This window comes from Mus caroli, chromosome 18, assembly GCF_900094665.2.
Source record: "Mus caroli chromosome 18, CAROLI_EIJ_v1.1, whole genome shotgun sequence".
Taxonomy (NCBI): domain Eukaryota; kingdom Metazoa; phylum Chordata; class Mammalia; order Rodentia; family Muridae; genus Mus; species Mus caroli.
In genome coordinates this window covers 32830465-32857311 of record NC_034587.1, presented here as the reverse complement: position 1 = coordinate 32857311, position 26847 = coordinate 32830465, and the positions used below count along the sequence as shown (strand labels likewise).

At 35.2% G+C, this 26847-nt stretch overlaps 1 protein-coding gene across 4 annotated transcripts in view; it reads right to left on the bottom strand.

The window, feature by feature from the left end:
* Window positions 1-241: 241 nt before the first annotated feature.
* Matr3 (matrin 3) overlaps window positions 242-26847 on the bottom strand; it is a 30194-nt gene continuing 3588 nt past the window's right edge. For 3 of the 4 annotated variants that reach the window (XM_021150224.2, XM_021150226.2, XM_021150225.1), the window contains exons 2-15: window positions 19603-20695; window positions 14902-14963; window positions 14059-14100; window positions 13369-13481; window positions 13068-13120; window positions 11092-11217; window positions 10665-10790; window positions 10297-10464; window positions 9533-9664; window positions 8448-8491; window positions 7456-7822; window positions 3866-4088; window positions 3253-3374; window positions 242-1334 (exon numbers count right to left, since the gene is read on the bottom strand). In XM_021150224.2, coding sequence (XP_021005883.1) covers window positions 1284-1334; window positions 3253-3374; window positions 3866-4088; window positions 7456-7822; window positions 8448-8491; window positions 9533-9664; window positions 10297-10464; window positions 10665-10790; window positions 11092-11217; window positions 13068-13120; window positions 13369-13481; window positions 14059-14100; window positions 14902-14963; window positions 19603-20514 — 2541 coding nt within the window. In that variant the 5' untranslated portion in view covers window positions 20515-20695 and the 3' untranslated portion in view covers window positions 242-1283. The remainder of the gene's footprint in view (window positions 1335-3252; window positions 3375-3865; window positions 4089-7455; window positions 7823-8447; window positions 8492-9532; window positions 9665-10296; window positions 10465-10664; window positions 10791-11091; window positions 11218-13067; window positions 13121-13368; window positions 13482-14058; window positions 14101-14901; window positions 14964-19602; window positions 20696-26847) is intronic. The other variant, XM_029471811.1, reaches the window with a different exon arrangement.

Sequence of the window (26847 nt, the reverse complement as noted above, 5' to 3'; positions counted from 1 at the left end):
CTATTGTTAAAGGCACAGATAGCTCTGAATTTGAACTTCTGCAATTTCTTTATCCTCAGTATTTAAAACTGTAAGGTTAAAGAAAAAGTCTCATTTTTAGTTATGTAACAAGAACAAGAAATCCATCAGCACTAAACCAAAATCTTTAGTAGTTTTTAGAACACCAATATAGACTTAAGAATAATTTGTTAAAGCATGCATAAAAATTTAACAGTGAATAAAAAGCCACAACGGACAAATATTTTGGTTAACATCCAAACATGTTTAACCAACCAATCAACATGACCTAAGTTTTTTTTTTTTATTGGTATTCACTTCAGTAACTTGAATCCACAGATATAAGCAGTATATAACCAGAGAGTTACAAGTAAACACAGATTATACATGCAAATTTCTGCTCACAAAGGTCACATGTGCAGGTACATGAATTAGAAGCGTGCGTCAAGAATTATGGCCAAACTGGTTTTGAAATGCAGAAATGTAAAATTACATCTTGAAAATATAGATGGTTTACACACTTCAAAAATCAAATGTTGCTTATACCAGAGATGTATGACAGCTACAGGATTCAAGTGACAGGCAATAGGTTCTCAAGAAATTAATACTGGTCAAAGAGAACGGGAATATTTTTACATTTCACTGAAATAACATTGACTACTAGAATATAAAACCTAGCAGGAACTCAGAGAAAAAAAATTACAAATCTAAAGCCAATTACTTAATATTTCTTATCATCTAAACAGCATGACATTAAAAGAAAACTGCACCTGCAATTGAATGGCCAATCTCACATGAATGAAGTTCTCTAAAAATGCAATGCAACCGAAACAGCTTCCAAAGTCAAAGAAAAAGTCTGCAAGGCTCAGATTAAAACGTGGAATGTTTCAGATGAAAAGTAATAAAAAATACAATTGGTTTTGTTCTTTATTGAATGGAATCAGAAGTTGACATTTCTTTGAAGCCTCAAACTACTAAGTTTCATTTTTTTGAATGGTTCTATGGTATCTTTCTCTTAGTGGTGCAAGTTGTTTTCCATAGCTTACAACAGTCAATCTCTAGGAAGTACTTTTGTCTGTTGTCACTCGGATGAAACAAAAACATTTTCATTAACTTAACCGTATGTGTACTTTTTGCTATAACACTTAAACACAACAGACATCTATTCTTTTCCACTAAAACAAAAGAGTACAGTAGTTTTCTAACTATCAGTATTGTATTTTAAAAAAGGTTAACATTAAAATCAACCATCGTTTTCTTTGAATTAAGCAAGCTTCTTGTACATCTTAAGTTTCCTTCTTCTGCCTCCGTTCTTCTGCCAATTTATTCAGAAATTTCTGAAGGGGGAAAAAGAATTACGAGACTAAGTAATTTTTAAAAACACCTAGAATATGTATCAATTATAAAATACAACATCCAGTCCAACTTTAGGGACTTAATGCTAACACTTTAATATTTTACAAATGAGTTAATCTTAACATACAAAACTAAACTGGCTCGGGACACAATAATCATGAAAAAAAAAATGGCAAATGTGGAAAATGGATATTTCAAATGTGCAATTAACCCTAACTTTTAGAAATGAGAATTCATATAGGAAAAAACAGCTATATTATCTTTACTGTAACAATTTCACTGACCTAAAAGAGCCATAGACAATACTTGAAAGGTCATGGCTATGATGGACTGTGCTCTAATGAGACTTTATTTACAACAGAGGTGACAGAGCACCTATGATCTCTAATGTATAATTTCTTGACACAGATTCTAAGGGAACATGAAGAATATTTAAAAAGGATTTCAGTTTGTTTCTGGTTAAAATATATTTAAGATTGGTCATTGCAGATTGAGAGGGTTAAAAGCCATTATATCCTTAAAAAGAAAATGAAAACAAACAAACAAACGAAAAAACAGAAGGAAAAAAACCCACAAAACATCTAGTTAATCGTCAAAAAGGTCAAGTGTCAATTTGAGGAACACAAACTGTCTACTGAGCTTTGAATGCAGCTGATTCGTACTTTCCTCTCAATGCTGAAGGACATACTTAGCCGTAAAGTGAACCCTTCTAGGTCACAGCACTGGCTTTGATGCTATAAAGCCCACAGTAAATGGTTCTTAGCACCGAAAATCACCCTCCTTCTCTTATATCCACAATGTCAGGAAACATAGATTACAAAAAGATACATTTGTAAACAACAAAAAATGATAAAACAAAGGACAAATTATTCATTAAAATACAAGGCTACCAATTATCCATCAGTTGTTGCATAAAATGTGCTGAGATAACTAAATGCTATACAGGTAGTTTCTCTTGTTTGAAACACTTAGGACTTTTAGAGCATACAGATTTGGATGAGGCCCCATGAAACCCAGTCCAAAGGTAGTTAATTGTATCTTTTTTCTACTTCTTTCTTTTTAGTGCTTCAAAGTCAGAACTTTATGCATGCTACCAAGAACTCTGCCACTAAGCTGCATCTCTATATCCCTTATTCGTAATTTTATTTTTAAGTACATGACTGGTTATCAGGAATCTTTTTTGATTGCCTGCAACCTCATTCACTAATGCAGGTCCTCTCAATGAAACCCAAGTCTTGCTGGTAAAGCTGGTTTTACTACCCAGCCTCCCCCATTTCCATCTTTGACAGCTAAAATTACAAGTATTTGCCTGAGTTCTGGGAAGCTTTCACAACAAGCAGTTTAACAACTGAGCCATCTCCCTTATCTCCCAAATATAACTGCACAATATTTTTAAGTGTATAAACATTCTGATAACAATTTATTTCTGCTACTAAGCTAGATGTGGTATTTTGTTGGAGGTTTTTTCTTTTTTAATTAAAAAAAAAAATTTATGTGAGTACACTGTGGCTCTCTTTAGACTCACCAGAAGAGGGCATAAAATCCCACTACAAATGGTTGTGAGCCACCATGTGGTTGCTGGGAACTGAACTCAGGACCTCTACAAGAACAGAAAGTGTTCTTAACCACTGGAGCCATCTCTCCAGCCTCCTGTGGAAGTATTTTTGACTGGCAGATTAGGCATATTCAATAGGTGGCAACACTAAATCTTGTTTAATCATTTGAATGAAAAGAGGCTCAAGTTTGTAGAACCCGTTAAACTCCTTAAAGCCCAGGCAATTATGGAAAAATGAGAAAGCATAATGCTGGGACCAGAGACATACACACATTGTATCTCACTTATTTCTGTAAGGTATATCATGTTAGTTTTCACAAGTCTCCTCTTATATTCAGCCTTACCTTTAATTTCTGATAATGAGGAAGGCTGCTGCAATGAGTATTCTTTGCAACTTCTTCATTTGTATAAAAGAGTGAACACAGCTTACAGTAAAACCCTGTTTTAGGTATCACATAGTCTATACCTAGAAACACAAACATACATTCTTACAAAAAAGTAAACTTAAAATTTTAGTCTCAAATCTTTTTTTCCTGTCAATATAATTTGAATCAGAAAACGTGTGAGAAGTCCAGTATGGCCTAAACTAAAAAATACCAACAATATCACATTACCCTTTTGTTTTACTTAACTGATGATATTCAAGATCCCACCTAACTGTAGTATTAAAATGAAAGACAAGAATATATAACAAACACAAAACAAAAAGAAATGTGTTATTTTAGAAATCATTATGAGGAGAGAACACAGTGGGAATGGTAACATAATACAAAATTAGGAGACACAAAAAAAAAAAAAGAAATATAGAGCAGTGTTAGAAAAAAATTAAAATTAATTCACCAGGGGATATAACTTTATACACTATCAGAGCTTATATAAGAACAACTTTTAAGTCTTATTTTAATAAATTTGTTGGGAGAAAAAGAAAAGGGGAAGAGAAAAATCTTTAAAGCTCACCAACAGGAACATTAGGCTGATATGGTCCAATTCTATACTCATCGGGAATTGTATAATCCTCCTTGTTCTCATCATTTTGGCCATCTGCATTTTCACTTGTGTCTTTGTTTGGATCATCAGCATTCTCAGCAGATTCAGCACCCGGTTCTGTATTTTCCTCATTTTTAATCCCATTTTCCAATGCAGCTTCATTTTCTTGATCAAGTTCCTCAATCTTGTCCACCTTAATTTCAACCAAACCATCATCATTTTTGTCATCAGATATAAATATAATGCTTGCATACGAGATTTCTGAAGTTTGGAATCTTCCTCATCAGCAACCTCATCTATACTGACAAAACCTACCATACACCTGGGAAAAAGCTGTTAAGATATATTTACTCTGCAACAATTATCTTGCAACATCCATTTGATTTTGTTTTACTCAAAGGGTAAAGGACAGTGTCTGTCTTCCTTGAGACAGGTTCAAACTGGAGATTCTCTTTCCTATCCTGCCTGGCTTGATTTTGTATCATCTCAAAATAGCACTTTATTGGGGTAAGAATGCAGCTCACAGATGGTGCACTTTTCTAACATGTATAAAACCTCAGCACCATAAATCTTTTTTTTTTTTGGTTGAGACAGGGTTTCTCTGTGTAGCCCTGGCTGTCCTGGAACTCACTCTGTAGACCAGGCTGGCCTTGAACTCAGAAATCCACCTGCCTCTGCTTCCCAAGTGCTGGGATTAAAATTAAAGCCTTGCGCTACCACACCCAGCTTTTGTTTTGTTTTACCATAAATCTTTAAGATTTAAGGAGATAATTTTTCTGTTAGACTAAATGTCTTAAAAAACAAACAAACAAAAACAACAACAACAAAAACAGGTTTACTGGCCATAGTGTAAGGAATGGCAGGATGGTCAATTATAAGAGTACTACTTAGGGGCTGGAGAGATGGCTCCAAGAGCACTGACTGCTCTTCCAAAAGTCCTGAGTTCAAATCCCAGCAACCACATGGTGGCTCACAACCATCTATCACGAGATCTGACACCCTCTTCTGGAGTGTCTCAACATAGCTACACCGTACTTACATTAAATAAATAAATAAATAAATAAATAAATAAATAAATAAGTAGAGAGCGCAGACTGCGCTTCCAAAGGTCCTGAGTTCAAATCCCAGCAGCTATAACCATCCGTAACGAGATCTTAAACCCTCTTCTGGTATGTCTCAAGACAGCTACAGGGTAGTTACATATAATAATAATAATAAATAAATCTTTATTTAAAAAAAAGTACTAATTATGGCCAATTTTAGCTTGTTATAAAATTAAAAGTTTATGGCTGTTGCTCAGTGGTCAAGTGTTTAATGTGCAGCCTTTAGAGAACCCTATAGAGAAACAAGTTCACCAAGCTTCAACAACATAATACGAGGGTCACCAACACTCATACGTCATCAAATGAAAAGCCTGACTCATCTAAGAAAAAAACATTGGAGAATATTTATAACCGGGCTGGAGATAGCTCAGTGGTTGAATGGTGACTCCTCTTCCATAGGACCTAAGTTAAATTCCCAGGACCCAAATGACAGATCAAAACTGTAACTCTAGTCTCCAGGGTATCTGACACAGTCACAAATACACATGCAGTCAAAGCATAAATGCACAAAAATTAAAAATACATCACTTGCCGGGCGTGTTGGCGCACGCCTTTAATCCCAGCACTCCGGAGGCAGAGGCAGGCGAATTTCTGAGTGCGAGGCCAGCCTGGTCTACAAAGTGAGTGCCAGGACAGCCAGGGCTACACAGAGAAACCCTGTCTCGAAAAACCAAAAAAAAAAAAAAAAAAAAAAAACATCACTTTAAATATTTAAAAAGAGTACTTATATTCCACAGATGGTGCAACTCAGTGGAAAAGCCTGATTAAGAGGTGTCATGCTCAAGGCTCTATATACTCGGTCATGCTCAAGGCTCCATATACTCGGCACCATTAATAAAACAAATATTAAAAAAAAGAAAAAGAAATTCCATTCTTTGTTTTCAAACAGGGTTTCTCTGTGAAACTGAGAACTGGCTGTCCTTGAACTCACAGAGATCGGCCTGCCTCCTGTTCCCATGTGCTGGGATTAAAGGCTACACTTAATATCTTCATCAACATGAAGGCTAGACACCAGCTACCTTTTATTTTTGGGAGACAAGGTTTCATGTATCCTGTGGTGACCTCAAATTTCTGATTCTGCTTGTCTGTCCCTGAGTGGTGGAATTTTGGTGTGAGGCACTATGTAGTTTTTATATGGTACTGGGGAATGAACGCAAGAGGTTTGTGAATACTAAGTAAACACACTGGTAGTAAACATCATCTCTAGCCTTCATTTTCTAATGTAATTCTCTTAAAAGCCATTAAAATATTGAATTTTTTTTTAAAGATTTATTTATTTAATGTAAGTACACTGTAGCTGTCTTCAGACGCTCCAGAAGAGGGCGCCAGATCTCGTTACGGATGGTTGTGAGCCACCATGTGGTTGCTGGGATTTGAACTCTGGACCTTCAGAAGAGCAGTCAGTGCTCTTACCCACTGAGCCATCTCACCAGCCCCTAAAATATTGAATATTACTAGGTAAGTGATGGTACACACCTTTGATCCCAGAGCTCAGGAGGCAAAGGCAGGCAATCTAATTTCAAAGTCAGCCTAATCCTCACAGCAAGTTTCAGGTCAGCAGGGGTTACAAAGAGAAAACCCATCTCAAAAGAGCAAAAAAACCCAAAATGACATAAACTGAAACAAACAACAACAACAAAAAACCCAAATCCTTAGTTTTAGGTTTTGTTTTCCACTACCACCTGGCTATACCACTGAGCCACTTCTTCAGCCCTAAAAAGCCTTGTTTTGTTTTGTTTTTCTAAGTAAAGATCACTGTTTTCCTATCTTGTACTTAGAGACATGGTTGGTTCAGCCTCATTCCTGGAAATGCATGTACTACATCTGGTGCTCAACAGTAACTTAAATGGTTAGTTACTTGAGTTGGTGAACTTCAAACTCAGACATTTTTGTTAGTAGTTGTCTGGGTTTCACTTCATTGAACCTCTAATTTCTGAATCTATGGTCTAAAGCTGCATAAAGTGCTGAGATTACAAGGGCATGCCAGTATGGCTAATAGCTTCTTGAAATCATCAGAATTTTAATACATATACAATATAAAAGTTTATGTAGTTTGACATCTTTCTTATACTTTTGTTACACGTTGACCATTTTTGGGCTGGAAAGATGGCTCAGCAGTTAAGAGCACTGACTGTTTAGGAGGTCCTGAATTCAAATTCCAGCAACCACATGGTGGCTCACAGCCATCCATGAGATCTGATGACCTCTTCTGGTGTGTTTGAAGACAGCTATAGTGTACTTACATATAATAAGTAAATCTTTAAAAAAAAAAAAGTTGACCATTTTTTTGCAGCTATAAAGAAATGTTTTTATTGCAGTTTCCTCTTTAAATACTTTTATCTTGAACTGTACCTGAGGTACCTATCTATCTAACCCTGTTTGGAAAAAAAGAAAAACCTACAAGAAAAATTGATCTGATTTAGTATTCTAGTTAAAACATCAATATAAAAACCTTACTTTTTTAAGTTTTTTCTTGGATGTTGCTGAAGCACTTGGATCTTTTTTCACAGCTTTATCTGAAGGCTCCTTTTTCCCATCAGAAGATACATCCCCTAAATTAGCAAGATCGGTCTCATCGCCCACTGAACTACCACTTTCTAGTAGTGCTGCAGCTTCTTCCTCATCAACAAGCAGTTCATCTTCAGATTCAAGAAGCATACTGGGCTCCTGTTCTGTCTGGTCATCCTTGGTGTCTTTCTCACCATCCTCACCCGACTTCTCTTCTTGTTCTTTACCCTCAGCTGGACTCTCAGTCTTCTGAGCATCAGTTTTGGACTTCTTATCACTTGGAGATTCTTTTCCATCTGGAGAATAGGATCTTTTCCTGCAAAGAGACATTTTGATTGTGGAGTTGAAATGTTAAAGCCTAATATAGCAGTATACATGGTTAATACTGATTCTAATTTGGTAGTATCTTTCTAAGACCAGGTCAGCTGCAGTGGTAATAGCCACCCTAAATGTGGGTCGTACCATCCCATGGAATGCCTAAGGTTCTTGACTGAATAAAAAGAACACAGTGATCTGAATGGAAGCATTTATCTTTCTTTACTTCCTGACTATAGATGTGATGTGACCAGTTTTATTAAGTTCTCACTGTCATTACTTCCTATCTATGCTGGACTGAATCTCTGAACTTTTTTTTTTTTTTTTTTTAAAGATTTATTTATTTATTATATGTAAGTACACTGTAGCTGTCTTCAGACACTCCAGAAGAGGGCGCCAGATCTCGTTGCAGATGGTTGTGAGCCACCATGTGGTTGCTGGGATTTGAACTCTGGACCTTCGGAAGAGCAGTCGGGTGCTCTTACCCACTGAGCCATCTCACCAGCCCCTGAACTTTTAACAAAAATAAACTATTCTTTCTTGAAGTTGCTTTGGCCAGAAAGTCTGTCATAGCAAAAGACTAGTAATTATTACATAATATACAGACACAAGCAAAATCAAATTACCGTGATTTATCTTTTTTCAGTAAGTCAATGCCTCTGTTAGGAATCTAAAAGATAAAAATTTTGTAGAAGTTAAATATATTAAATTTTACTAATCTGTAGAATATATCAATCAAGTAACACACCGCAACCCTCCCTTATATAAATAAATCTGTACAACCATACCCAAAAAAATCTGCCTGTATTTTAAAATTTCATCTCACCACCATATCAATATAAAAGTAAGAAATATAACATTTTGGTAATATAACTGTTCCAATAAATTTTAAACAAGTTAGAAAAATGGAAGCTGCTTTCATAAAACAACAATACAGGAGAAAAAAGGTTCTTTCTTTAAGATTAAGAAAAAACAAAACATCTTTTCCTTTTCTTCTTTTCCTCTTTTGAAGCACAGTCTCAGGAGCTAGCTTCACCTGCCTCTGCCTTTCAAGTGCTGGAGTTAATGGTGTATACCACCGTAACCAGCCCAGATTCTTCTCGTTTTTATAAGGGTTTATATTTTATAAGGGTTTTGTCTGAATGTTTTTAATGCACCACATACATGCCTGAATCACAGAGATTAGAGGAGATGGTCCTTGTTGAGTTTTGGTCTGTTGCTATCTAATGTAATCCTAAATTCTGTATCCCAAGGTCTACTTGCCTCAAGATGAGTGAATTCTCATGCATAGCAACTTTTGTTGCGCAAACCTTGTTCCTTAATTGAAAACTATTGGTTGCAGTAAAATGTCCACACCCAATTACTGGAGGAAATAGATGCAGGCTTATTTTTAGTTACCAGGTTGAGGGTTGCAGGAGAGGGATAATTTTAAATTGGGACAACTACAGGTCAAATTCTGAAACAGAGTTACAGGTGGTTGTGAGTTATATGGGTGATGGAAACTGAGCCCATGATTTTGGCAAGAATATCAAATGCTCTTCCCCAATAAGTCATTAAGACTAAGATTAAGCCCGTTAAGATTTACTTTTATCTGTGTCTACCTGCCTGTGTTGAGTGTATAATGATGTCCAGGGACCCTCAGAGTCCAAACAAAGGCAAATGGGGCAGACTCGGTTACATAGTTAGACCTTGTCACCTAAGCAATACATACCCGCAGCACCAGTTTTTTGTATTTCTCAGACAGATCAACTTTAACACATCTCCCCTGAAACCAAAGTGCCTTCTTTAAACAGTGGTCAACCATTGCCATTGCATCTTCTCTGGTTTCCATCTCAATAAAAGCCTGGAGGGAGGGGAAGAAACCCACAATGATATTACTTTTACTGGAACTGCATTAGATTTATTTTATTTTACATCATGAAATCATCAAAAAACCCAATACTCTCCTGACTGATTCTGGGAATTGCTGGTGATTGAATCATAAGACTTGTTTCGTTCCATGTCCTCTTCTTTACATTAAAATTTCAAATATGAGTAAAGTGAATTCAGCCACTAAATTCGGATTCTGAAAAGCTGGCCACAATGTCTCAGGTTTTAAGTCTAGCACTTAACAAAACAAACAAAACCTACAACCAGTGCTCAAATCCTCAAAGCTGGGTGTCTACATATGTATAAAACTGTTGACTGTAAGGAAGGAAATTCTTAAAAGCACTTGCTGACTACGACAAGAGAAAATAAAAATGTTTACTTCCAATTTTGTACTAATTAAAACTTTAATGCTTGATCATGGGCATCTAACTAAAATTGTGATGAGAGAGAGAGAGAGAGAGAGAGAGAGAGAGAGAGAGAATATGTATGTATAGGATTAACTGACAAATCAATACATTTCTACTACTGACATCTACTCCCAGGCAAATCAAATTATCTTAAAGTACATTGAGAATTACGCTTAAAATAATCCACCCATGACTTTACCTGACTTTTCATCCTCATTAAGATATAATTCTTTATTTTCCCATAAGGCTCAGCAAGCTTGAGGACAGCACTGTCAGAATAGCCAGAATGAGGTAAATTGCTGAGATGTATCACACGACCAAGTTCTTGCTTTTGATCAAACTTCTGATCTGGTTTTCCTTCAGGTTTCTTTAAAAACAAAATGCAAAAACAAAACCAAGGAGGAAATTAGGAAAAAAAAAAAAAAAAAAAGATTAAAATGCAAGTTGATAGTTATGTTACAATTACTAACAGCTTAAGTTTTAATCAACCAAGCTAACAAATACAGAAATGAAATATTTAACTATATATATAAAACATAGAGGCAAGGACAAATGAAAGGCTACTACCTTTATTCTCTTATACTTCTGGGATAAATGAACTCTCACTGGCTTGCCAAACACTAATGCTGGTGTAGTTGTATAATAATCCACAGCAGCCTGAGCATCTTCTGTGGTGGCCATTTCAATAAATGCCTAAAATTACACAAAAAGAAATTTCTAAAAATGTTACCCAATATTTACAGATTTCACATTATTGTATTTAATCTTTTTATAGAGAGCCTCTTCAATAACCAATATGCAAAAGACCACTTTTTCAAGCTGGTATTTTAATTAGGAATCACAAACCTTTCATTTATTATAGCTAAAAATCTATTTAGCTTTAGCATCTTACCATTTCTTCTGATATTTCAAATTGACAATTAAAAATGACACCAAAACTAATTAAATTTCATTAATATATGAATGCTATGAGTAACTAATGTCTAACTCATACCTCATTAATTTTATTTAAAATCAGATGATTTGAAATGACTCCAAATGGTTCTACCAGTTGTAACAGCTGGTATCTCAAGTTTTTTCCTCGCTGAAAATCCATAATGTGAACAACTCGGCTGGTTTCCTACACATGAGAGGGACACACACACAAACAAAAAAAGTCCTTTTAAAAAAGCATTTTGAGAAACTAAAGCATGTATTTACCAGACAGCAGTATATAATACTTAGCACGTAGTAAGCATAAAGCCCCAGATTAAATATCTAGCACTAATTTGCATACACACATACAACTTTCACATATTTTTTATGTGGGTATTCCCACTAGTGCCTGTAGAGACCAGAAGAGGGTTAGATTCCCTAGAATTGGCATCATAAAACACCGTGAGCTACTCAACATCAGAGTTGGCACCAAGCTCCAAGAGCCATGTTACTACTAACTGCTGAGCCTCATGCCCCATACTAACATATTTTTAAAGAGAGACTCCCCAACATCATCTTAATGTTTGTTTTTGGGGCATACGCATGTATGCCGGTGCACAAGTGTGTATAGGGGTGGTGGTGTATTTCTTGTTTTGGGTGGTTAGAGAGAAGATACAATTAAAATATATTGCTCATCCATGGCTGTCTTCAAACTCATTCTGTAAATCAAGCTGACCTTGAACTCCCTCAAGCCTCTGCTTCTAGTACTGGGATTAAAACCATACTTGGCTATAATCAACATATTTTGTATTAAAAAGAAAAGCTGGACCTAGTGATGATATAGCTACTTGGGAGGCAGACATACCCATTCCCCTGTGCACAAGGTTTAAGGCCAACCAGATCAACTCTCAAAACAAATAAAGGAGGGGGAGAGAAGGGAGGCTGTGCTGTTGTGGTTAAGTATAGGGCCTAACATAGCCAAGACCCTAAGTTTGATTTACAACACCATCAAAAAGGCTGACCAAAAAAAACCTTATACATTAAATTCTTTATCCTATAATCAACCTGAAAAACATTACCTAACTTTAAATATTATAGAGAATTTAAAGTACAGAGCATATTAAATGTTATGGGAATACATGTATTTTCTGGTTTTTTGAGACAGGATTTCATATGTATCTTTGGCTGTGTCCTAAACCTCACTATGTAGACCAGCCTGCCTCTGCTTCCTGAGTGCTATATGCCATCATGCCTGAACTGGAATAAATTCTTCCAAACAGAGCAGGAGAGAACAGAACAGAACAGAACAAAGAATCAAATAGTAGTTATTGTCAAGTTTCAAAAACATTCTCTCTAGTGATCCTTACATTATTCTTCCTCTTTACTTTTTCAAGACAGGGTTTGTCTATATAACCCTGGAACCAACAGAGATCTGCCACCTGGCCCTTACTACATTCTTTAAAATTATATGTGTGGACATTCATAGGCTGTGGTGTTAGGTCAGAGAACAATTTGTGGGAAATGGTTCTTCCCTTCTACCATGTTGGTCCTGGGAATCAAACATAGTTGTTGCTTCTGAGCCATCTTTCCAAGCTAATTCTGTTTATGAAAGGTCTTTTAACTACTACTAGTCATGTCAAAGCATGTCAAAGCTTAAACACACACATACACACAATTTAAAAAAAAAGAGTCATATAGGCCCTGACTGGCCTCAAACTCAAAGAGATCTGCCTGACTTTGTCTCCTGATTGCTGGGAATAAATGCATGCCCTCACACCCTGCAAACATTTTCTAATTTAAATGCCCATCCTGTTATAATGACTGTGATTTAGATTGAATCTCGAGAGTTGGTCATTGGTGGTATATGCCTTTAATTCCAGTATTCTAAGGCAAAAGCAGTTGGATCTCTGACTTTGAGGTTCTACCACAGCCTACACAAAGAAACCCTGTCTTGAAATCCCGTCAACCCCCATAGAAGATTCAATTAATATACATTTAAATGAAATCACATTCCCAAAAACAATTATGGATAGAAGCAATAGCTGTATCACGAACCACTCTGCCTTTTTGCATGTGTCTTGGTCCCTGTAGGTTTCCATTACCAGCACCTGTGTAGAGGGAAGAAAACATTTTTTAAGTGATTTACAATAAATATATTTCCTTTACAAAGCAAGGTAGTTTTTCTTTTAAAAATGGACATCTTTTAAATACAAATGGAAAGTCATTTATAAATGACTGGTTTTTATGCTGTTACTTTAAAAGAACTTTTCAATGAATATTCTTAAACCACCATTTACGCTAAAGGCAGTTATAGTAAAAGTTGCTATTAAAGGCACTATGAATTTCATATAATCACCCAGATTTCCTCTTGGTCCAACTGCTGGTCCTCCAAGATGAAATGAAGGAGGCGGCGGTCCCAGAATCCCTGGTGCTGGGTTTGTAGACTGCTGCAGCATGAACGGATCACCCCTAGTAACAAGAACAAAATAAAGTACAAATAAAGCACCCCTTAAATAACTGCGACTGTGTTAAGCTTTAGAAATATCTGTATATAAAGTAGTAGAAAATGTGTAAAAGTAAAAGAAGAAAAAAAAAATCGCTACATTATTTTCTGAAAATTCCTTACACTGGTACTTTAAAAAAATGTAAGACGGGCGTGGTGGCGCACGCCTTTAATCCCAGCAGAGGCAGGCGGATTTCTGAGTTCGAGGCCAGCCTGGTCTACAAAGTGAGTTCCAGGACAGCCAGAGCTATACAGAGAAACCCTGTCAAAGTTATTTGGTGAAGAAATATATATATATATATATAAAATATAAATATTTTTTTTTTCCCCAGACAGGGTTTCTCTGTGTAGCCCTGGCTGTCCTGGAACTCACTTTGTAGACCAGAAATCCGCCTGCCTCTGCCTCCCGAGTGCCGGGATTAAAGGCGTGTGCTACCACACCTGGCTATAAAAATCTTTTTTATGAAACAAGAAAATTATCCTTGTATTCCTTACATTGATCTCCTTTATCAACAATAAATAGCCTTAAAAATCTTAACTTACATTGTGTGTCCAGTATCATTGTCAGGATTCCATTCTGGGTAGCTTTAAAAAGATCAGAAAATTAATTTTAAAATAAAATGGTTCTTCTCACAAAGTAGCTCTGTTAAGCCTCTAAAACAGAGATGATTTATTAGTAAAGTTATGAGACTCTAATTGTCAAAAGCATTTAATAGATATTTCAAAAAGAACTTCAGGCACCAAATGATTTGGAATAAATCTGGAGTTGTAAACATAAAGTGATTCATGCTGAAATGTTCCTTCCTTTTGTTAAATTGTAAGCAGGGAAAATGCTGCACAAGGAATTAGAAAGCAGGTTATATAAATAAAAACCAGTGTCCTTCCCCAATATTAGGTATCAGAGCAGAGTTAAGGTATTGCATCAGAAAGAAAGGACAGCCCCAAAGGAATTATGTATGTATGGACAATATGTGCTACAGTTTCTTTGAAATCCATTTCAATGTAGTAGTCAAAATACAGAACTAAAGCCATGTATGTATGTCAAAACTTTCCACACGGAACTTCACTTGGTTTCTAGTAATTTTAAATTAATCTTCCCTATTTTGTTTTATAGCATGTATTAACTATTATTATTTCATTAATTCTACTGAAATTCTTTCTTAACAGGCCAATGTATAGTTATCCTAGAAATTAAAAAGTAATAAAGCCTTATTACATCTATTATTCATCAAGCTATTCTTATATATCTGTGATTAAATATTAACCAGACATCATCAATTATGACAGTAACACCATATGCAAAAGTAAACGATGAAATCCCCCAATCCAACAATGGCTGTTTCTGATTCACGATACGGATGCTTTAAATGTATTTCAAATTCCTACATTTCAAGAAGAAGCTGGCATCGACGACTGTGACTTGCTCCATTGATATGTTGACTCCACTCCTGCAGCAAAGTAAATTAGTAGAATTAACAAAAATTAATAGCTAAAATCTTTATATGAACCATTAAATTAATGTTTATGCAGTATCAGGCTGTATGAACACTTTCTGATGTATAAAATCACATTGGTTGATGCTAAAACAAGTCCTGAGTCCTTAAAGCTTGATCCTGCCCTCAAATACTCTATGCACATTCTTGGAAAAACTGGATTAACTTGGTCAACATAATTGAGACCTGACAATGGAAAGATGTAGATAGGAAAGATCAACAAGAGTAATGGACCTTAAGGTCAGCTGAGCACACAGTAACTGCTGTGGACCAAGCTCAAGTATCCACTGTTATTAGAACTGATATTTAATAATATTCTGTATGTTCAAATAGCCACATATCTAGATTTCTAGAAAATGTGTGTGAATAATTAGCTTATAGTTGAATCTTTAATTTCACCTAGCCTTTTAGACAAATTCCAAATATACTATACTTTCTACTATAGCAAAAACAAAACAAATCCCCCCAAACCAAAAATTAAACAAAAAACTTCAATAACAAAAGCACTGTCAAAAAAGGCCAACATGATTTAATGTAAATAGCTTATCTAAGAAATGTTCCCCATTTATCAAATTTTTAAGTTTCCGTATTTCCCTAAAATAGAATTTTTAAGGTGTCTTTCTCCCAAATTTGAAGAAAATAATGTATTCCATCAATATTTTCTTCTTTGAGATTTATTTTAAAATACAAAGCATTAACTAAATTTATTTGATTCAAATTAATTACCCTATCTCTGGGGAAAAAAATCCAGTTCAACTTTTTATCCAATATTAATAGTTAAGGTGGGCTTTGCCACCAAAATGCCTCCGCTTATTTCCTAAATTACAACATAATTAGCTATGTCTCCTAAGTTTAAATTATTTATATTCACTACAAGAGAAGTCTTCTATGGCAAAAAAAATGTATGAATTAATAAAGGTAAACTATCACAACCCTCCCAAATATATGAGGTCATCTATACTGCACTGTTTTAAAAATCCATTGTTTTATAGTAGTTTTGACTTTTCAAATTCTCTCAAATCAAACAATTTTTAAAATAGGCACTGTTCCTGAAAGATCTAAATAGAATATAAACATGGGCAGGCAATGTAATTTTCTCAAATTGGGATTAGAGAGCTTCAGCTATACGAAAATATAGCATCAATTGACACAACTTGCCTTTTATGAAGGCCCAAAATGAAGTTTTATAATTGGATGCTAATTTCTAAGTTTTATCTGTTACAGTCTTCATATATTTTATGCTCTAAGAAAGTTAACTAAAACCCTGTGAAAGAACTGAAATGGGACGTAGCCAAACAAAATAATGCTAGAATGTGAGGTGCTATCAATTACTTGCTATTCTTAGTAACTCTGAAAACTATATTCTTTCAGAAGTTATAGCTAATAGGAACTTGAGAGATTTCTATTGCTATTATACAATAGTTTCTACTTGCAACATAACAGACCATTACTGAAAGCCATTTTAAAAATGGCTATAAGCAAGAGGCGCCATGGTAAATTCACCAAATTCAGGAAAAGGCACTAAACAAACAAATCCATCAACCTAGAGAATTTCAGAACAATCTCAGATACAAGTATTGATCCTTAAGAAGCAGTGTTTTAGGAAAAGAATGCTATCATATTAAGCATGCTTCTGAATTTATAGGAAATAGAAAGGACACAGAGCTGAAAAGAAATTATATCCAATCCCCCATGTCCTTTAAGTTTCAAGTTTATGGTAAAAAATGTGGCTGGTCTTTCAAGTACTAAAAAGAAGGCCAAGATCAGAAATTTAGTTACACACCTCCCACCCATTCATCATAAATCAGCTCTACTGTACCTAATCTCTTACTGTCTAGTTTAAAATGAAGTCTAAGATTCCAATGGTTAGAAAAACCAAAACCAACCAAAAAACCAAAACCAACCAACCAAACAAACAAACAAAAAACCTTCTTGATTATGTAAGCTGTAAAATAATCATTCTAGAAGCATTTCCAAAGTGCAGAATAGAATGTAATTTAAAGACCTAACTAAAAGGAAAAAATAGAACCTCAAGTCATAAGACAAAAATGCTACATTGGGCATTTTGTATAAGTTGAAAGAAGTTTGAGATTACATGCTATTTTATGTTCTAAAATGACCTTAGAAAGAACTCAAAGGAAGACCATTACTTAAAAATTCCCTAAAAATAGAAAATAAGGGCACTCCATCTTGACAAGTTACTTGCTTTTCATGTGAACTTTGTATAATGTAGGCTATTCAACATTACCCTTTAGTGAAAACAACAGATTTTCCAAGTTATGCAGTGATACCAGAGAGCAGGATACTTAACTTTTTTCATTTTCTATGTCCACAAGATTTTCTTTTTAAAAAAGTTTGTATCTGTCCACATTTTATTGATGAAGTAAATAATTGCCTTTTCAATGAAGCAGATACACAGAAAACATCAGCTAAATTGAGGCTATAAAACATTTAGAAAATGCACATCCTTAAAACTTGTTCCAATTGGTCTAACCTACAGACACAAATTTTGTAAACCTAATGGTTAAGCAAAAATTGAATATACTAATATTTAAGAGTATGCAAAACTAACTAGAAACCAAGCATTTTTATAGGCTAAAAAACCACTCCTCAATCCAAAGTGTCAGCAAGTATTTCAAACTGCTCCTTTGTTAATTTAGATTCATTTAAATTATTAGCCTTTTTAGGAACTAAGAAGTAGTAAAATTTGGAGGGAAAAAAAGCCTTATACAAAACATAAGCTTTTATCTGACAATCCTCTTACGTTCCTTTCTTCCAATTGCAAAGATTCACACTTCTTTAAGATCATTTCATTTGATCAATGTAACTATTTCCCTTAAAATTTAGAGATCTTTTCTGAGAATACCAGTCAAATAATTTCTGCTTGGTAAAGAGGTGAAGAGGTAACATAGAAGTCAATCAAATTTAATGGAACTTACACTAGTCTAAATCTTAAAAGTTTAGTAAAGAGAAAAACCATGGCATATTTAGTATATCTAAAAAATTCTAAAGGAGTAAAAATAAAGTATTTTAATTTTATTTGTAATAAAATTGTCTAACAAATAAGATTTGCTGACTTTAGGTTTTCTTTGTTGAGACAGGTTCTCATTATATAGCCCTGGCTGGCCTGGAGATCAGGCTGGCCTGGAGATCCACCTGTCTTGCCTCCCCAGTGCTGGGATTACAGGAGTGACCTACCATGCCTGGTGGCTCCACTTCTTAAAAAAAAAAAAAAAAAAAAACAACTACAAATCTAAATTTGGCATTTATGATAACTTATTCGAGATAGGATAAAAGATTAAAAGATAAAAATGCTGGGATCTGTATCACAGAAAAGAGAATAAAACATAAAAAAAGTTAACAGGTGGATTAAAAAAAAGTCAAACACTAAAAAAAAAAAGTTAAAAGAAAGTGATTATGAAAAGAAAATGTTTCAGATGTTGCTGTAAAGAAAAACCTTTTAACAGTAACATAAAAATCAATCTCATGGTAGCACTTATTCCAGTTAAGCACATCGGGGGGAAAAATGGATGGTCATAGATTATAGAACAAGCTAGTGGGGTGCTGCAGCACCATTGACTTTAAGTCAACTGTAATATATACTTCAAAATAGATTTTAAAACCCCGTGAGAATGAGTAACACTGAAAAAGTTGAAAGAGAAGGACAACATATTTAAAAGGGCATTTTGAAATGGTTTCCATTTTGCCAGATGTGATAATTAAAGGAGAATTAGGTTTCCTTTTCCCCCCACAAATGACTACACCAGAAGTACAATAAGCCTAAACCAGAAAGAGTTTTTTTTTTTCTTTAAACAAGGAACACAGAGCAGAATAATGTAGTCAATGATTTATCAGAGTCTCTAAAGGGACAGATGCAATAAATATGGGATAATAAAAAGTGAGCTTTGAATATGTTTAAGGAAGTTGTGGAAAAGGAGAAAAAAAATGATGAAAATTTTCAGTCATAGTATGAGAGTTTGTGTTAAAGGGAAATTAAAAACGGAAGAATGAACTAATCTAAAATATGAAACATACTGAAACACACACCAGGGCTCTACATTAACTCTTTCCCTGTAGCCACAGATAAGGAAAAAAGAGAATTGTCTAAGAATATATATTTTGACTACATATAAATCAGCAATCAAGACAGATGGAAAGCTGAAATCTAGCATCCTAAATGGAAAGCACATTGACTTCAGGGGGAAAAAATGCTTAAAACAATTCAACAAAGCAGACTGGGGGAGAAAAAAGCCTGCTTAAATATGATTAAGAAGAACATACTGATGCCAAAAAACAAAACAAAAAACAAAAACCCAAAAACAAAACAAAAACAAAAAAAATCATCAAGATAATTCCAGTGGATGACAGACAGCTTTGTGGCAAGAAGCATTCTAGGTAGATTGTATTATTAATGTAAAGCCCTGGTTTATATTGTTCAAAAACAATTACCTTCCAAATAGTGTTCTCAAAAGTATAACAATTTTTGATCAACTCAATGTCATCAGGCTACAGAATTAGAGTAAAAGATATAGATAAATACAGAATAGGCACTACAATGTAAAAGAAATTAGAAGCATCTGTTGCTTTAACTCACCTTATTAGAATGAACTGGCAAATCACATATAGAGCACAGATGGGGATAACCCTTCGGTAAGAGTCCATGGAAGTCTTCAATATTGCTACTTGGAGGAGCGCCCCTCTTTTTCTCAAAGAGAGATCTCTCTTGTAAGGGGCCAGGACCACGTCCCATTCTCTCATACTCACTGTCAAATTTATGATAGTTATGCGAGGTCTCACCAAAAAAAGAATCATCCCTACACCTTTCTCCATCTCTTAATCTGTCATCTTCATAATCCATTCTGTCATAATAACCAGATTCTTGAGAACGACTTCCATGGTCATAATCAAGCACTGGGTTGAGACTAGGACCACGATCATCAAAACTATCTCTTCTAAAGTGCCTTTTTTCTTCCCAATCATCCCTAGGTACTCTGTATGGTGGCTCCCGTGTAGCAGATCTGCCATCTCTACCATAACTCAATGTAGGGCCTTCTTCAGTTCTCCTCCTTTTAAGCTGTAGAAGAATTTGGGGCAAGTTCTCAGGAGTAATCTTGTCCTCTGGATAACGACTCAGTTCATCTAAGTCTCTAGCAGACAGACCAAAGCTGGCCAAAATATTACTGGCCTGGTCTGTATCTCCACGGTGTTGAGAAGACAAAGGGAGTGGACCTCTACTTCCAATGTTAAATATAGACTGCAAATTATGGGAAGAAGTACTAGCAGAAGACAGTGCACTATGAGCTCCTTGTTGATTCAATGAAGAACTCATTCCAAGATTCATTAAACTAGCAAGGCGTGCAGTACCCTGGTTCATCCTTCCAAGAGATGCTGGCATACTTAAAGACTGGGTAGCAGCAGCAAGAAGGCCTATTCCTGCTGCAGACAGGTCACGCCCATGACCCTGTGAATCCCTACCGAGAGATGACTGCTGGAATGACTTGGACATTGTAGAACTATCTCTTGTCTACTTTATAGATCAAAAAAAAGAAAAAAAGTTTTAAAAGATGGCCAAAAAGAAAGCTCAAGCTAGAAAGCTAGGTTAACTTTGCTTCAAAAATGGTAACGCCAAGAAAAAGGATCAATAAGGACTGTAGAATCTTCTTCAAGCTGAGAACCAGCAGACAACTCTGTAGAAAAATAAGCAGTTTTAGTCATAAATCCCTTTAGTAGATGCTGTTTTTTTTAAAGAAAAAAATTATGCATCATGTTGATTTAAAAAAAACCACTTAAGATCTCAAACTTACAAGGAATTCATTACATATCTTAAACAGATTCTGAATATATGCAGAGCCTGCATATAGATATTTAAAAAGTAGCTTTTCATGCTGAAATTTAACAAAGGGAATTTCAAATTGGGCTTAAAAACATTTAAATCCCAGGGTGAGATGTTTGGGTGCATCAAAATTGCAGTGAAAACATTGATGGGCTTCTTTTAGAAGAATAAAAATATACTATCGTACGATGCTGAAGTTCTAGAAGACTAAAAAAAAAATAAAAAATAAAAATTAAAAAAAAAAATCAAGGTCAGCAAGTCAAAGATGAACCAGTCGTATTCTGCTTTAGAAAATGAGACCTATTATCACTCTCAGAAAGAACCAAGTAAAATCACAAGTAAATGAAGCTTAGGGGTCAAGCATCTGATGTAAGATCTAAGATCAAGTAACAGTTGAGACCTTCAGACAGATGTGAATAAGAAAAATAAGTAATTTCCTACAAATTTAAGTAAGGATTTCTGCCCAAATTTAAGCCACACAACTAACTGCCTTCTTACTGACCATCCTGTACCAGGCAGTGCTTATTCGATACCTACTCTTATAAGGTAAGGAGAACAATTTTGGTCAGTATAGAAACAGACCTACCAAGAAAAACCCCAGATACAGGAAATACAGGTGATTTAAAGAAGGGAAACATCCCAAGTTAGCACCTATTATTGTTCATTTAATGTTCGAGGCTATAACATCTCTAGAGTTCAAAGCTTATAAACGAGATCTTGTTAACAGATTTCTGCAAACTCTTCACAAGAATAGCCCAGTAGCTTGAAAACTTTTAATTGATTATGATCCTTCAAGATGTGTTTCTGGATGGAACTTATTAAATCTGTTGCACTGTATCTCAAAACTGTTATAAGGATATGCAAAGTATCAACATGTGATTCCCATAAAGCATTAGTTAAAAAATACAATACAACCAATGTTTCCTGTAGGACAACTTTACAATCACAAGATAAATCTGATCAATTTGCCACAGAGTTCAACTATGATGCATTGCCTTTTCAGTTTTATGTTAATTAGCCATATACCGAAGCATTGGGAGTTTAATAAAATTTGTTATACTAAAACCCAGAAAATACCCAATAGTTAAAAGTCAACTATAGGATCAATTCCATCAATGATAGATTAGAGGAAAGATATACTGGACGAACACAGAGGCAGAGGAAGAGTAAAAAAAAAAAGTTACAGGCAAGAAAGATTTGGACTGGATAAAAAAAATAGATGTAATAAAGTAAGACACAAATGCTATCAGTGGTAGCTGGAATTACAGATGTTTTTGTACACCAAGAAAGATGAATTTGAGAAAAGACACCAAGGAAACTTGTTCTAGACAAGATCCACTTATGTACTCTACTTAATCTTTGAGTTAAGATTAATGAAGAGAAGAGTTAGTGAACAGTGGATGAAAGTTTTTTTAATAGTATCTTTAAAATGCCACAAAGGACAGCAGGCTGAAATACTATATACATTAGTATTAATGTCTACATTTTATATACACCTTTTTTAAAAAAGAGCCATTTTCAAAATAAAAGTTTTAAAACATTACGGTTAATATTTATTACAGCTTTGACTTTTATGTTACAGTCAAAGCCTTTTATTATGCAAAAGCCTGTCTTTTAAAAAAAATTGCTAAAATAGTATTTTGTTGCACATAAAAAAGACCGTATTTTAAGGAAACAATCATTTTAAGTTATAGAGACATCAATTACATTCTTGTACTTTACATGAAAACAGTGGATCTGGAAAACCAAGTTAAGGTAAAAGACAAAACAGAAAATGGATGTTAGAGAAACTCAGAAAAGGGAGGACAAACAATATAAATCCCATGACAAGTGCAATTCCACAAGAACCACTTCTTTATTACTTTTAACATACTTAATTTCAAATGCAGCTAAGAACAACACTGAAGTAGTATTACTCAAAGAACTTAAGTTGGACTTTTAACTGATACAAACCAAATAAATTGCCACATCCCACACTTCCACCTTGGGCCAGCATAGTGCTCATAAATATAAACTCAGCACTTAAGCCGAGGCAGTAGGAGTACTGTGAGTTTGAAGCTACACAGTTCCACACACACATTCTAAGTCATCTTGGAACCTGGCTTCAGAAAAACTTAGAAGTGTGTTATAGAACAAAGAGAAATCAGGCATGAAAAGCACTGCTCAGAAAATATGAAAATAGTGCCACTAGTATTTTTAGTCAATGAACCTACGATATACAAGCCATTTTTAAGGGTTCATTTTCATGGGACCTGACTCATTAGTAAAGCATAATACTGAAATACTTATAAAAAGTTCAAGGGCTGAGGATCATTTAGTGGGAATGATCAGTGGGAAAAGGCTTAGAAAGACCAGATATACAAGTTTGATCTCAGGAGCAGACAGAAAGGTTTGGGATACCCAAAGAATTGTCTTCTTGTGGCACTTGCTATTCCACATCCTCGTTGCAGCATGTTCTTATCCCCAATTATAAGTAAACAAAATTTATTTTTTAAAATTAAGGAGCTGAAAGCTCAGTGAGATGTTACCCAGTGAGTAGAGTGCTTTTAAAATCTTGGGCTTAAACTCTAGCACTGATATGTCACTCAATTGTGATCCTAGCATAATGTCCACATTTGAAGCTTGGCTTCAAACTCAAGATGCTCTTGCTTCTACTTTCAGAGAACTGACAGAGTAGAGGCAGGAAGATCACAAGGAAAGGTCATTTTCAGGTACAAAAAATAAGAGTTTGAGGCTGCCCGGGCTCTCTTCTGAGAGCTAACCTACAAATGTAATATCAAAATACAACTTACCTATAAATTCTAAATGTCCATCCATGAGTGGACAATCTTCCACTCTCCAAACACAAAACATCCCCACCCTCTAAAAATCAGGAAAACAAAACTTACCAAAATGACCTATAATTTTACTTTAGGTAGGATGGGAAGGGAATAGTTTAGTGGACTACTTGCTTGCCTAGCATAATTAAGAAGTCTTGAGTTCAACTGCAAGTACTACACACATAAAAATAAATGAATAAATGCAATTTACTACATATGAAAATCAGTTTACTTTATACTTGAAATACAAAGGCAGCAGGAGTTTGGTCTATATAGCAAGTTTAGAGCTATATAGTAAGACCCTGTCTCAAAATGAAACAACAAAAATATTTTTATGTGTGCAGTGAACATGAGTGTGGTTATATATAGGATAGCTTGCAGGAATTAGTATTCTCCTTTTACTATGTGGGTCTTGGGGATTAAATAAACTCAGGATGTCAGGTTTGGCTAAAAGCAAATTAGCCCAATAATCAAAATTGACCAATTTATTTCATGGAACAATACAACTCTCCTCCCTGAGTATTAAATATTCTTTATTGGATTTCTTTTAAATTAAAAATACTACTAGGTCTAGGTTGACTGTTCAGACAGTAAAATGCTTGCCCTGCAAACACAAAAACTTGAGTTTAATCCCCTGAGGTAAAATTTTAAAAGGCTGGGGCAGAGAGTGGTAGGAGTTTATAATCTCTGGGTCTTGCTTGGCTAACCATTGTAGTCTAATCCGGTGATGTCAGGCCAAATGAGACCTGGTATCAAGAAGATGTAAGGCATTCCTGAAGACACCTGGCATTGTCTGACACATTTCTTCATACCTTTAAAAAGGAACTAAAATATGCCCTCCCAGGGGGACTGTTAAAAGGTACCCATTATTGTCACATCTTGAATTATGTTCTCAATTATATAAAATAATCATTTCTTAAAACACATTTGTTGGGCAGTAGAAATGGCTCAGCAGTTAAGAGCACTGGCTGCTCTTCCAGAGTTCAATTCCCAGTAATCACATGGTAGCTCACAACCATCTGTAATGGGATCTGATGACCCCTTCTGGTATGTGTGAAGACAGCTACAGTGTATTCAAATACAATAAATAAATAAATAAATAAATAAATAAATAAATCTTTAATAATTGTTTTTACATCTGAATGTGTTGTTCATATTGTGATACCAGTACTTGGCAGGCTGAGAAAGGGAATTTCTAGATCAACTTTAGCTACAAGACAGTCTCTAAAACTAAAGCAACACAGAACAAATTAAAAGAACTAGAGATAGATGTCAACTAATTTGATGGTGATTTAACCACAAGTGGTAGTTTAAGACATAACCAAAAAGTAGAAACATGCAGTTAATAATATCATTCATTATATATTAAACTTTAATATCACGCTCATAAAAAAGCTAAAAAAGGGGGCTGGTGAGATGGCTCAGTGGGTAAGAGCACCTGACTGCTCTTCCGAAGGTCCAGAGTTCAAATCCCAGCAACCACATGGTGGCTCACAACCATCCACAACGAGATCTGGCGCTCTCTTCTGGAATGTCTGAAGACAGCTACAGTGTACTTACATATAATAAATGAATAAATCTTTAAAAAAAAAAAAAGCTAAAAAAAATAGCTACAAAACCTTGATCACTTTAATATTCTCCTTCTGAGCCATACAAAAGATGGCAAAGGCAAGAACTTTTTAGATTTTTCTGCTTTTGGGTAGGTGTGTGCTGTGAGGGCAGACATGTGTATGCCATATTATATGTATAAAAGTCAGCATATAACTCTCAAAAGTCAATTCTAAGAGGTGGAGAGATAGCTTAGCAGAAGACCTGAATTTGGCTCCCAGCTCTCACTATCTGTATCTCCAATTCCAGAGTATCCACAACACTGGCCTCTGTAGGCACCATACATGAATGCAGTGTACCTGTATACATGGGGACAAAATACTCATATACATAACATTAGAAGAGTCGACTATCTTCTGCCACATTGTGGACTCCAGGATCAAATTCAGGTCATCACACTAGTAACTCTACCCATTGTGCCATCCCATTGACACCCAAATGTCAGAAACAAAAAGTATGTTTTTGACAATGATAAATGTTGTTACTGGCTGATGGCATGAATAGTTCATTATCAATCTCAAGTCAACATCATTTATAAAGGCTGCAGAAGCTTTAGACTACAGATATGAGCCATCATATTTATTTATAAGATTAGGACTTCTCAAATGTTTTTCACCAGGCTCCTGCGTTTCAAACTCAGGGTCTCATACACGATAAGCAAATATCTACTGCAGATATCTACACTCCAAGCCCAAGGGGAAGACTTTTACACCAGTGTTAATATTCATGTTCAAGGATAGGGTTGACAATATTCTTTAAAAGTTTCATTTGGTGGGGCTGGAGATATGGCTTAGCCAGAGGATCGATTCCCAGCACCCACATGGTGGCTCACAACCATCAGTGACTTCAGTTTCAAGGAATGTCTGCCTCTGTGGGCATCAGGCACATATGTGGTGCACAGACATAAACACAAACTTTTTTTTATAAATAATTTCATTTGGAAGCTGGGATGTAGTTCACTGGTGGAGCACTTAATTTGTGAGGTCCTATGATCAATCCTTAGAACCATAAATATAATATTTAAAAAAATCTGTCACTCATGAAACCTTGCAGAAGGCTTTAATAAAAGTTACCAGCACAGGGCTAGAGATGACTTAATGAGTAAATCTGTTTGCTGTGAAAGCTTGAGAACAAGTCAAATGCACAGAATATTTATTTATTTATAAATGTAACCCCAACACTTCTACAGGACTCAGAGGAGATTCCAAAAGTTGGAAGGCCAGCTAGCTTTGAGTACAAAGCAGAGTGGGGTGGAGATAGAGGGTCCATACATGTGAGACTGCATTTGTAACACAAGAAGTTACATAGCAAGCCCCAGTTTCAAAACAAAACAGAAACATTGTGTTTTCCAATATGTCCCCCTGATTGACAAAATAAGCTGAGTACCTTAACTGGATTTGAGGGGCAGAGGGGGAATCATCCTTTGCATTTCATTACAGATAGTCTCTCTTTTTTTTTTTTTTTTTTTTTTTATGGTTTTTCTGAGACAGGGTTTCTCTGTGTAGCCCTGGCTGTCCTGGAACTCTGTAGACCAGGCTGGCCTCGAACTCAGAAATCCACCTGCCTCTGCCTCCCAAGT